Below are 13,044 nucleotides of genomic sequence, written 5' to 3'. Positions count from 1 at the left end.
ATGCTTCTCAAGATCAGGCCATGTGGCTGGTCCATTCTAATGACATATTTGGTCTTTGGCATCTTCTTCAGGGTGGATTCCCTATTCTTCCATTCTTGCATCAGTTTTTCACTAACACCAAATCCCCTCGTTGCTGCACAGTTTTTGACAAGTTAGCAAATGTTACAACTTTTAGCTTGAAACTAGTTTCGCACTTTGCTCTTTTTATAGGAGGACCCATTTCTGTTCATTGGTCGCCATGTGAAGTTTGCTGTGTGGTGTGTCTTAAACTCCTGTGCATCTTCTTGGCAACATAGCCTGTATCACCTGCTTGGTCACATTCGCCAATTTATGAAGTGAGTATAACCTTAACCATGAATTTCTGAGCTGAAAAATTGATGCTGACTCCTATTGCGAATATGACCCTAAACATGCATTTATTAGCTGAAAAATTGGTGGTGGGGGGTGTTGACTCATATGCCAAGTATAGGCCTAAACATGCATTTTGTTGCCGAGAAAATAGAATCATCTTATACACTAGGATTTACAGTATATTGTTTCCACCTAGGTCAACTGTATCAATCTAAGAGGTGATCTTCATCTCTGAAGAAAGTGACAAGACACTGGAGGGCTGAATTCTCAACAGTTACTGAACACCTCTATCCAGAGAAAGGAATCCAGTGTGCTGTTGAGCAGCAGAATGGCCTGTCCCAAGATTTTCCATTGTCTCCTCTCTCAAGCACTGTGAACATGTTGGAGTATCTGCAACAGAAGACAAGGGGACATTTTCATCACATCCTGAAGATCCTGCTCATATGAGCATATTCACCTCAATACTGTCTTGATTTAGGCCAGTTCCAACGAAGTATTTTATTCTCCGCATATGTCTTTTAAAATCATATCAATGTATGTGTATACATTATTGCAGTGCTTTCTAAAGGCAATGTATAAATGATTCTGTAGTATAAGGGTCTGGAACACATAGGGTTAACATGGAACTGAGTACAGTAACGCCCACACAGCGATTGATGCAAAAGAACACATAACCCGCACCTAGGTGTCAGTCTACTTTTCGACACAGCCATATGCACAACCAAGCACGGGGGACAACTGCTAGCTTGAACTCTTTGATGTATATACGTACATAGTTGTTGTAGTTAATAAATACATACAGTTAACCTGCTTAAGACTACGAAGACTGCATTAAGACCTACTGAGCGGTATCCAACACCCTACACGGTGGCAGCGAATGAAAAATCCCAAAAGCTCGCAAAAAAATGCAGAGAAAAATAAAATCCTACAAGACTAAGAAAAGTTCGAAGAAGCATTTTGACCTAAAAGAAAAGCTCGAGAATGAGACGTGGAGAGGAAAAATCACCAAGGAAAAGTTCCAAAGATAGTATTTGAACCTGAAGACAGAAATTTAAAATTCCTCACTGCAGCAGAAGACTCCATGGGATCTCTCAGAAGTACAGTTTCATTTCCCAGAGTGCAGTCAGCAGACCTAGCAGGGATGAGCTAAAACTTTTAAATTTTAGGATACACTCCGTCAGAAAAACCAGATTCCCGAGTCAGCACCTGAGCATATGGCGTCCTAGCTCACTCCGAGAAGAGAAAATTAATTAATCAGGAAGAACTAATTAACTAATTGCAACTAAAGAATCAACTTTAAAGACCTGGATCTGACACTTTCACAACCCTAAAACATAGCACTGAAACTGAAGTCTGCAGCTAGGCAATCCAAGCAGCCACTGGTTGAAAGTTTTTCAAGGCCGAACGCAAGCACCATTGCAGCTGGAGCCTGCCAAAACCAGGCAAGCGCGGGTAAGCCCTTTGTCTTCAAATGAATGGCTGCACCATCTTGAATTTCAGCAATTTCTTAAAGCTGAACCTACACTTTAAAATTTTTTAACCATGGGTCAGAAATCCACTCTTCCAGATCAATTTGGACTTATCCAAGACCAAGATCAATCACATTACTGGGGACTTGGGAAAAAAGATTCTTTAGATACATGATTGCTTCAGGTCTGGATAAAAAGATAGGAGCTGAACAAGTTAACACACCGCTTTATCTGGCAGACATGATAGCAGACAATATTAGACAAGGAATCATCTGCTAAATTTGAAGAAATGCTAAAATCATTCAATGTCTATTTTAACCTAAGAAGCAACAAAATCCTCAAAAGGGCTAAAATATTTAAGCACGCCCAGCAGCCAGGAGAACCTGTGGTCTCATTCGTTAATAATCTGTACAGCTGAAGGCTGCGAATATGGAGACCTAAAATATGAACTTATCAGGGATAGAATAGCTGTAGGAGTAGCGGATGATGCACTCTCAGACATGCTGCAAGTGAAGGAAATCTAACCCTCGAGAAAGCCATTTAGACTATTAGGCAGTTTGAACTGTGTGTGCAGCACAGGTTCATTTTAAGAGGAGAAAGTAAACCGCGGTACAAAGGAAACCCCACAGCCAAGTTAGTTAAACAGCACAGAAACAGGACAAGAGAAACAATGCTCTAACAGACCAGTAGAGCAACCATGCCAGTGCTGTCAAGCAAAGCACCCCCACAGGTGAGATTAATGTCCTGCAACTTCAGCCCAATTCTTTCAATGTAACAGGATTGGACAATTTGGCAAACTGTGCAAGGGCAAAGCATCTAAAACACACAGAAGTCCCAAAGATGATTCATGAGATCGAGACTGCATACCAAGAGGACCCACAGCCAAGCTTCTTAAGTCAAAGATCCTGGATTTTCATTTTGGAATGCAGACATTTTGGTTAACGGTTAAATTGGACACGGGGGCCAGTGTTAAGGCCCTGTTGGACAGAGAACCATGGCTAGTGACCGAACGGCTGATGCCACCCACGACACACCCACAAAGCAGGAGGCATAAAAGTCCTACTGAAAGGCACCCTGCACGCGATACTGAGGTACAAGAATGAAGGAATCCGAAAGAACCTGTTTGTGGTCCACAACCAAAATTGTTCACTACTAAGCCACAAAGTCTGTCGAACTTAACATTCTACAAAAAATTGACCTAGTAAACGAACAAGGGCCTGACTCCAAGTATAAAGGTGTACTCCTGAAGCTCTTTACAGGACTGGGGCAACTCTAACATGCATACAAGGTCACAATGAGGGAGGATGCTAAACCCATGTGCCTATTCATGTCACAAGAGATTCCCCTTCACTCATGAAACAAGTGCAGCAGCAGCTGGACAGGATGACAAACATGGGAGACATCTCCCCAGTCACACAACCTACTGAATGGTGCTCCGGGATGGCCCCAGTCCCAAAAACTGAACGGGTCCATCTGTATTTGAGTAGACCTGGCACAACGCAATAAAGCCGTCGCCTGAAAGTACATCCCATGTCCTCAGTGGATGAAAGCCTGACTAAAGTTTTGAAGAGCACGGTATTTTCAAAGCTGGACACCAAGTGGCTTTTGGCAACTTCCCCTTGATGAAGAGTCCAGGCGGCTGATCACATTCATTGCCTCCTTCAGCAGATTCTGCTTTAACCGCCTGCCATTTGGAATCACTTTGGCACCAGAAATAATTCAATATACAGTATCGGATATTTTGCAGAGCCACATGAACGATGCATTGATTCACGGTACAACGTGAAGGAACATGACAAGAGACTCACAGCAGTCTTGGAACACCTGCAGGAAGCAGGGCTGACACTGAATGAGAAATGCGAGTTCTCCAAAACATCAATTCAGTTTGAGGACACCATAGCAAACTGTCAGGTGTGTATGCTGCACAGGCATGATCAAAGGGAGCCCCTCATCCACACACAATTCCCCACCAGGCCATGGAAGAGGCTGGGCATCGACCTATTGTTTTCAACAGAAAGTCATTCCTTTTTGTGTTGGATCACTTTTCCAGATGGGTTGAGGTGAAGAACTATATACGACTAACAAAGAGGCAGTAATTGAGGCACTGAAAGAGATGTTCACGAGCCACAGCATCCCAGGTGAGATCATGTCAGATAACGGCCCACAATTTTCAAACGAGTGCAATTCACCACCACATCCGGCTTCCACGGCCGTACCAGCTCCCTGAGATACCCAGTCAAACGGGGGAGGCCGAAAGAGAGGTGTGAACTGTAAAAGTCCTCCTAAAAAAGAATGAGGACTTTCCCACAGCACTGCTATGGTCCCACTCAAACTCCTGATTGACAGGAAACTACACACACAACTTCCAATCCTACGGAAAAAACTGATGCCAGGTTGGTAACCAAGGATTACCAGGACATCCAAGCAAGAGAGGAGTCCTACAGACAGAAGCAGGCTTCTGCCTACAACAAAAGGTACCACACTAGGCACTTACCTGTTGATCATATCCAAGAGGGAAAATTGATCACGCGGTCACAACTGTTTTGCAATTTGTATTTCATTTCGAGATGCGTGCCCTGAAATCAGAAGCAATAAGACTACCACGACTTCAGAGATTTTCAGAAAACTAAATTAAAAACATTTATTAACAAAAGAAAAGATTTCAAGCACATACATCGGTGTACAAATTACTATTATAATAACTCCTAAAACCCCTAATTAATCTGGCTCTCAGTTACACCTCCGTTAAAGCAACAGTTAAAAAAAGATAAGATTTAAACAGACCCAGGCAAAGCAACACGATACCCTGGACAGTAGAAGTCGAAGTAAGTTTTCTCAGCTTCGGACCCTGTTGACAGCGACTTGACGCACAGAGGCTGGAGGCTTTTCACACTTGTTAGATCTTAAAATCCCTTCTCTCCTCCTGGACACATAGCCTCACACTCCTTTATCATCGTACCAGCTCTTTCAAATGCAAACTAACCTAATGTAGCACGCACGCACACACAGAGAAGCTACCCAAACCCCACTATTAACCTGCCTTTACAATAAACCACAATAATATTGAGGTTTACTATATTTTCAAGACATTGCCACAACAATGAAAGGATGACAAGGTCTGGATTAAAGGCCTCGAGAGAGAAAGAGTACTGTCATTAGGAAGGGCGATGACTGACCTCGGTCCTACCTGCTTGGCACCCCAGAGAGTACAGTCAGGAGAAACAGGAGGAATCTCCTCCTCATCCTTAGATCACTTGTTCCCATAGTAGAGTGATGAGACATCGAGGAAGATACCCAGATGCCAGAACAACCTCCAAATCAACAGAGTTTACCTGCAACGATAGAGCCTACCATTCCTCGACAGAAGTGCAAATGAGATAAGGAAGGGTTAGAAGACCTCCAGACCGCCTGAACCTGTGAACTCAAGAGATTTGAAGGGAAGAAAGGGGGTAGTAATAACAATATAAATACAAGGGGTAAACTAGAATAATTTGAAATACATTGGATAATACATTGGAGGTTGTATTATATGGGTCATCAGATATAAGATTAATATGAGATTGAGTACTGTACCACCCACACAGTGATGTAAAAGAACACATGACCCACATCTAGGGGTCAGTCTAGTGTTGAACAGAGCCGTGTGCACAAGCAAGCATGGGAGAGTTCCTAGCTTGAATCATTTACTGTATAAGTTATTGCAGTTAATGAATACATACGGTTAACCTACTTAAGACCATGAAGACTTCATTAAGACCTACTGAACGGTATCCAACACCCTACAACATATTCATTACACACCAATGAAAACATGCTGCCTTCACATTCATCAAAACAATATGCACACTCCTTTTGACTGACAAATTAGAACAATAAAACAGCTAATTTTTAAAAAATTGATTTCTTGCTAAATGAAAGGTTGCAGCACAACCAGTACCTTATATATAGCATCCTGCAGTCGTGTTTTCAGGTTAGCAGTACCAGTCATTAATCCAGATACAAGAATGATATCTCCCTGCTTTCCTTCTTTTTCCATTCTTGCTATATATGCAGGTGGTAAATAGGTGGACTCTGAAAATTTCATTATTCTGACGAAAATGCATGAAAAGACACAAAGTCATTAGTGGTTGTTAGTAGGAATTGTGTGTCTTGCAGAAATAACTGACAAGTTAACAAGCAGATACTTCAGTATGTTATATGTCAAAAAATCAGTTACCTGGGTCACTGTAATGCTCTCAAATCTGCTAGATGTGCATTTAGTAAATCTGGAAGACTCATTTCAATTTATGATAAGACAAGTGCTATTAAAAATCTTTATTGCAGCAGTCGAATGCATCACATGTTGACACAAAAATATGTTGTACTATAGAGTGTGATAGGAGATGGGGTTAAGCCTACAATTGCACATGCGCTGAGTTTCTAATCAGTCAAACAAGTATTTCTAAGGAGCACAGAGAAGTCTGAAAACAGTAATTATCCCAAGACATCCCCCAGCTATTACTTCAACAGCACATACAATAGAGGCCTTGGTACATAACAGTTGGGGCAGAATTTAATGGGTGTTGGTGTTTCCCACTCTATCACCCAAAGAGTCAACGGAAAATGCATCCCCACCAATATAGGCTGCCCTAGTAATAGCGGTCCTTAACTGGCCACTTAAAGGCCTCAACTGGGGCAAGGGTGAGCAGGCCATCCAAGTCCTCGCCCTCCCCCAGGAAAATTGGAAATAGGTCGGGGATGGGCGTGAGAACGGTGGCAAAGCCACCTGGGTAACTTAACGGGCCACCTACCCAGCAAACTTGCCAGCGGGGGTCCATTAAAACTCTGCCCTTGCAGCTTTTCTAATTCAGGAAGGATATACGACATTACAGAAAATTACAGAATGAGGAGAAAATATTTTCTAAAAACAAACATGTAAAAACATCAACCATCACTAGAAAAAGCAAATCACTTTGTTACACAAAAGTATATGGTTAAGACATAAAAGTGCTAGGAATATTAATTTATCCCTAACTGTACCAATAAAGAATACATTTACTGTATCAATCTATCATTTCTGTTTTCTAAAAGTGGGTCCTATAGTCAATCAATGGGAAGATACTGAACTACTGTTCTTTCAGATTTTAAAGTAATAGCCCAATTGCTGCCTACCTAATTTTACTTGGTGATTCTGCAATATTATCCATGTCTTCATTCTTCATAATGCTCCATTCAAAAATAAATCCTTCCAAACTGCTAAAAGTATTGCCTTAAAAATAGGTAGAATCACTCCATTATACATTAATATCACGGTGAATAAAGCTGCATTATCTACATAAGTGATAGTGATCACAAAATTCATTGGCAGCAGAAAAATCACAAGATAACAAGAAATAGGAGCAGAGGGAGGCCACTCAGTCCACTGAACCTGCTCCACCATTCAATAAGATCATGGCTAATATGATTGTGGCCTTAACTCCATTTTTCTGCCTGCCTCCCATAATGCAGAGAGAGAGAGAGGCGGAGAGAGAGAGAGGCGGAGAGAGAGAGAGGCAGAGAGAGAGAGAGGGAGGCGGAGAGAGAGAGAGGCGGAGAGAGAGAGAGAGAGAGAGAGAGGGGGGGAGAGAGAGAGAGGGGCAGCGAGGGGGGCAGAGAGAGAGAGGGAGGCGGAGAGAGAGAGGCGGAAGCGGAGAGAGAGACGGAGAGGGTAGGAGAGACGGAGAGGGGAGGAGAGACAGAGAGAGGGAGAGAGAGGAGGAGGAGAGACGGAGAGAGAGATGGGGAGGGGGAGAGAGAGAGAGGGAGAGAGAGATGGGGAGGGAGAGAGAGATGGGAAGGGAGAGAGAGAGCGCACACGTCTCACTCCCAGTCTCAGGGCTCTGTCACCCTCAGCCCCACACAACAACCCACTCTCAGTGGGTAAGGATGAATGAGTAAACACCTCGAAACCGGGAGTGAGCCAGACAGACACATACTCTCACCCTCCTACACTCAAATGGTCATTTTTATTAATTACTCTTTTTTAAAAAATTATCAATTTATTGTTTTGACATTGCTTTATTTTTGCTCAGCAAGTTGTTTCTTTTCTTCATATTCAACATTTTTTTGAAATTCATGCATCTTTGCAAAATCTGCTCATCGGCCCCTTGAGTGAGAGGAAAATGGAAATGTGGCCCCCACGCAAAATCATTGGACAAGCCTGCATTACATCTGCTAGTACCCCTTTATCCACCCTGCTTGTTACATCCTTAAAGAACTGGAATAAATTTGTCAAACAATTTCCCTTTCACAAAACCTTGCTGACTCTGCCTGATTGTATTATTGTTTTCTAAATGTCTTGCTACTGCCTTCTCAACAATGGATTCTAGAGTTTCCCAATGACAGATGTTAGACTAACTAGTCTATAGTTTCTTGCTTTCTGTCTCCCATTTTCTTGAAGAGATGTTACATTTGCAGCTTTCTAATCTGCTTGGACCTTCACAGAATTTAAGGAAGTTTGGAAGTTTACAATCAATGCTTCCACTATCCCTGCAGACACCTTTTTTATGGCCCTAGGATGCAGACCATCAGGTATAGGGGACTTATCAGCCTTTCGTCCCATTAGTTTTCCCAGTACTTTTTCTCTAGTGATCATGATTGCTTTAAGTTCCTTCCTCCCTTTTGCCTCTCGATTTTCTACTATTCTTGGGATGCTTTTTATGTCTTCTACCACGAAGACAAAATACTTGTTCAAAGTCTCTGTCATTTCCTTGTTTCCCATAATTAATTCCCCAGTATCACCCACTTAGGGATTAATGCTCACTTTTGCTACTCTTTGTTTTTGTCTCATCTGGCTTGCCATAGTTATGTGACCTCCATCATGAGGCACAGGGCTGGGGGAGTCATCTTGCATTCAGTTCAATAAAGACATTACACTGCTTAGTCTTTGAACTTATATTTCTTGCTGGTTTTCTCTCGTACTCTAATTTCTCCCTCTATTATTTTCAGTCATCCTTTGCTGGTTGCTACAATCTTCCCAATTTTCTGGATTACCAATAATCTTTTCAAAATTGTACATCTTTTCTTTCAATTTTATTCCATCCTTAACTTCCTAAGTTAGCCATGATGGTGCATCCTTCTCAGAGTCTGTTTTGATGTGTGCATCAAAACAATGACTACATAAAGGAATGCAGTGTAACCTTATTATAGTAAACACTAATGCAATATTTGTTCATAACAAAGCGTGCCCCTCATGTTAGCTTTAGTGCTATTGCAGTTAACAGATGTGTTCAAAAGATAATAAGGGGAACCTAGATAAGTAGATGAGGAAGAAAGGAACTGAAGAATACTGACAGGGCTAAACAAAGAGGGGTAGGAATTGGCTTGTGCGGAGCATAAACATGGCACAGACCAGTTGGGCCTAATAGTTTGTTTCTGTGCTGTAGGCTCTATGTAATTATGTAAGATTGTGACTTTCATGTTCTCCACATCAGATATGTGAATTTTAAAATAAAGAAAGTGCATAGTTATAGATGTGATAAATGCATGTCAAAAGGATATTATGAAGAACAATTCATACCTTCCTCATCCAAGGCTCTGACTGTTAATTTTAAAAGAGAATCATCCACATACAGCTCTCGTGTTGTTGATACAATTTCAATTTGATTTATAATATCAACCATGACATCACAGCGTAACACTTGCCCTGTGACTGAAATGAAAAGAAAGTGCATTATTGCCTTGCAGACCTCTCCCAATTTAAAATCACTATTCCATTTAAACAATAAGCTCCATAATTTATTTATACATGAAAATAAATATTATTTTTCAGTTTCACTTGCCTCGTGGCATCACGCCCCATCTCAGGCCAATAAGGTACAAAAGTGACTTGCTGCCTGCTGCTTCAGAGGCACAAAAATTTTAGAACCCAGTAAAGGTACCATTTAGCACCAAAAACAATTTTTTTTGAGAATGTAAAGTTGTCTCAGTTTGACTCTACTTCCCAAAATAATAAGCATTCACAACCAATGTCTGTCGATTTTAAAAGCTCAAAGGAAAACGTTTGCACCCTGAGGAATCCCATTATTTGTTGTCATTTCATGCTTTCTTTCCTGCTTATAGCACCCATTAAATCAAAGGCCTACAACAAGCCAATAGTGCACACAGAGCAGACAATTGGTATTTCACCAACTACAATATACTGGAACATCTGCTGGTACTATAGATTTTATGACTGGGGGATTTTAAAAGCCCATTCCTTCAAATACTAAATGTTATACTGCACTGCATTGCAATCTTTCCAGTTGTATTTTCAAATTCCGGCCAGTCCTTAAATTAATCAAACTAATAATACTGTGAAATAGACCTGTTTCCTCAGCTATGATTATGCTGGTGAGGCGAGTAGGCTGAGTTGAGCGAACAGATATCAATGCTGTATTGGAACATTCAGTATCATTCTGATATATAGGTTCAATAGTTGCTACATCTGGTCGTGTTGAAAACCTGTAACATGAAAAAGAACTATGTAGGTCTTTCACACTACATTAAATTATTTAGCTGCATTTATTATACTATATGTATCAACTGCAAGACCTAATGATTGAGTTGCAGCTTTTAATCAGGCAATGTGAACTTTAGCACAAATTCAAAATTTATCTCACTTAAAATAGAATGAATGCTGAACTTTAAGTTTGAATAAGAATTTAATCATTTAATAAACACCCTAACTTTAATTAGCACTAAGGCGGCATTTATCTGGACCAAACCTTCTAAGCAATGGAATTACACTATCAGATAAACGTGCAACTATTTTAAGTATGTTGTAAGAATTTAAGCAGTTGATATTTTGGTTATTTTGATTTTTATGATGTATTCTCCTAATTTTAATTACGCATGGCCACTTTAGGCCCAAGTTTAACCCCACCTTATATAAAAAGTATGTCCATATTTAGGATTTAACCATATTAAATGATATAATTATAATTGCTGTGTCCAACATGCATCAATAGGTTAGGGCATCATACTTCAAAAATGTGAGATACACACTTTCTCTGCAAGATCTGCAACTGGGATCTTTGAAGTCCATCTGACAGGGCCAAAGGGCTTTGGTTTAACATCTCATCTGAAAAATGGCACTTCCAACAGTATGGCAATCCATCAGTATTGCACTAAAGCTTCATGCCAAATTGTGCACTCAGGTTACTGGAGTAAAGAGAAGGTTGGAACAAAAGGTGATTTTAGTTAAACTTACTCAAGGGGTCCATGTGCATTGATCTTTGAAGGCAATAGGACATATTGAGAGTGTAGTTAGCAAAGGATATGGGATCATGGGCTTCATAGAGGTATTGAGTTTTCTCCTTTTTAGGCAGTCCCACAGGATCAAGGATGACTTGCTTCCACTCCAGTTTGATGGGTTCTTAGTTGGCTGTTAAGTCCAACGCACAATCTGCAGACTGCCATATGCAGGGCAGGTGGTGCTTGTAAGATCAGGTAGATGAGTTATTTGGAGGTTTGTACACTCTCTCCAATGTCTCGACTTAGTTTCTGCCTGTTGCCAATGAAGTCTCTCGATGTGCTCAGTTCTTCCCCGCATGAACCTTCTCCATTTTGGTCGGTCACAACCAACTCAAAGGAGTCCCTGGCAGGTATGTTTGACCTCTTCAGAGATGCTTTGTTTCCGCAGTCCTCCAATAAGTTTCCTGCTGTGGCTGGAGTTCCAAGTACAGCAGTTGCTTCGGGTAGCGTCAGGCATATGAATGACATGTAATGCCCAGCAGAAGGTATCAAGTACAAAAGCAGGGAAGTCAGGCTGAACCTGTATAAAGCCTTGATTGCACTACAACCAGAGTATTTGTCAAGGTCTGGTCACCACACTTTAGGAAAAATATGAAGATCCTTGAGAGGGTACAAAGGAGATATATCAGAATGATTCCAAGGATGGAGTTAGTTATAAGTTTGAGAAGCTGGGGTTGTTCTTCTTGCAGAAAAGGAGGTTGAGGAGAGATTTGATAGAGGTGTACAAGATAATAACATTTTTAGATAAAGTAGACAAAGAAAGTCTGTTCCCATTAGCCGGTGGTACAAGTGCTATGCACACAGATTTAAGGTTTTTGGGCAAGTGATGCAGGGGGATATGAGGGGGAACTGTGATCTTTACCACCTAAGGAAGACCAGAGCAGCCGACACGTGGAACAACACCACCTGCAAGTTGCCCTCTAAGCCACAAACCATTCTGACTTGGATCTATATTGCCATTCCTTCAATGTCATGAGATCAAAACCCTGGAACTCCCTTCTTAACAGCACTCTGTGTGTACCTATACCACATACGCTGTAGGATCATTACCCCTTCTCAAGGGCAATTAGGGATGGGAAACAAATGCTGGCTTTGGCAACAACACTCGCATCCCATAAGATGAATTTTAAAAAAAGAATTGGTCTGGCAAGTCATTCAGTTCAGAGCAACTAGGGATGGGTAATAAATAACAACCTTGCCAGTCACACTCTCAGGAGGTTATTTGAGGAGTAGAAAGAAAACCTGTAATGTCAGCTTTGAAAATAGCTGAATGGAAGAGGACATAATAGAGGTACATAAAACATTACATGGAGAGGGACTATTAAAGACATTTTTACAAATTTCCATTGATAAGTTCCTGTTTTGGACTGGTGAATTGATAGATACCTATTTGTTTCCAAATTTGAGGAAATAAAATTTCAATTTCTCGTTGTCTCCTTACCAAAAAAAATCCAAAATGCTTGTGCGTCTACACTGTGAGCTGTATATGCTTTGCTAGCATCATGGCTGCAATAAGCACAGGTCCACGGATTCAGTTTTTGACAAGGGAGAACTTGAAGGTTGTGCAACTGGGATTGTTTATAAGGCGTCCTGGACCATCTTATGTTATTGCTGTAAGGACTATATTCTTGATACTACAGCAATCATCAGTTTTTCATTCCTATGCTAAAAGAACAAGTGTACTAGCTGAAATAAAAACAAAAAATGCTGGAAATACTCAGCATGTCAGGGATATTTGTGGAGAGAAACAGAGTTAATGGCCAGAATTTTTCCATCAGCGAGTTGGGGGCAGGGCCCGCTCACCGACACGAAAATGACGCGGGATGACGTTGGGGGGAACCCCCGACGTCATCCAGCCCCAATTAAATATTCAAGAAGGTGGGAAGACTGTGAAATCAGCTGTCCACCCGCTGACCTGTCAATGGCCAATTGAGGCCATTGACAGGATAATTAAGCCAATTAAAGGCCCTGC

General features: G+C 41.2%; 1 protein-coding gene across 1 annotated transcript in view; it reads right to left on the bottom strand.

The window, feature by feature from the left end:
* Window positions 1-13,044, bottom strand: part of LOC144684288 (nuclear pore membrane glycoprotein 210-like) — a 165,074-nt gene that overhangs the window by 142,727 nt on the left and 9,303 nt on the right. Inside the window, exons 2-5 of the mRNA XM_078547916.1 lie at window positions 10,144-10,280; window positions 9,358-9,489; window positions 6,972-7,068; window positions 5,758-5,908 (exon numbers count right to left, since the gene is read on the bottom strand). Coding sequence (XP_078404042.1) covers window positions 5,758-5,908; window positions 6,972-7,068; window positions 9,358-9,489; window positions 10,144-10,280 — 517 coding nt within the window. The remainder of the gene's footprint in view (window positions 1-5,757; window positions 5,909-6,971; window positions 7,069-9,357; window positions 9,490-10,143; window positions 10,281-13,044) is intronic.

The sequence above is a fragment of the Cetorhinus maximus genome, chromosome 9, assembly GCF_964194155.1.
Source record: "Cetorhinus maximus chromosome 9, sCetMax3.hap1.1, whole genome shotgun sequence".
NCBI classification, from domain to species: domain Eukaryota; kingdom Metazoa; phylum Chordata; class Chondrichthyes; order Lamniformes; family Cetorhinidae; genus Cetorhinus; species Cetorhinus maximus.
The sequence above is the reverse complement of the archived record's forward strand: the minus strand, read 5'-3'. Positions and strand labels throughout refer to the sequence as shown.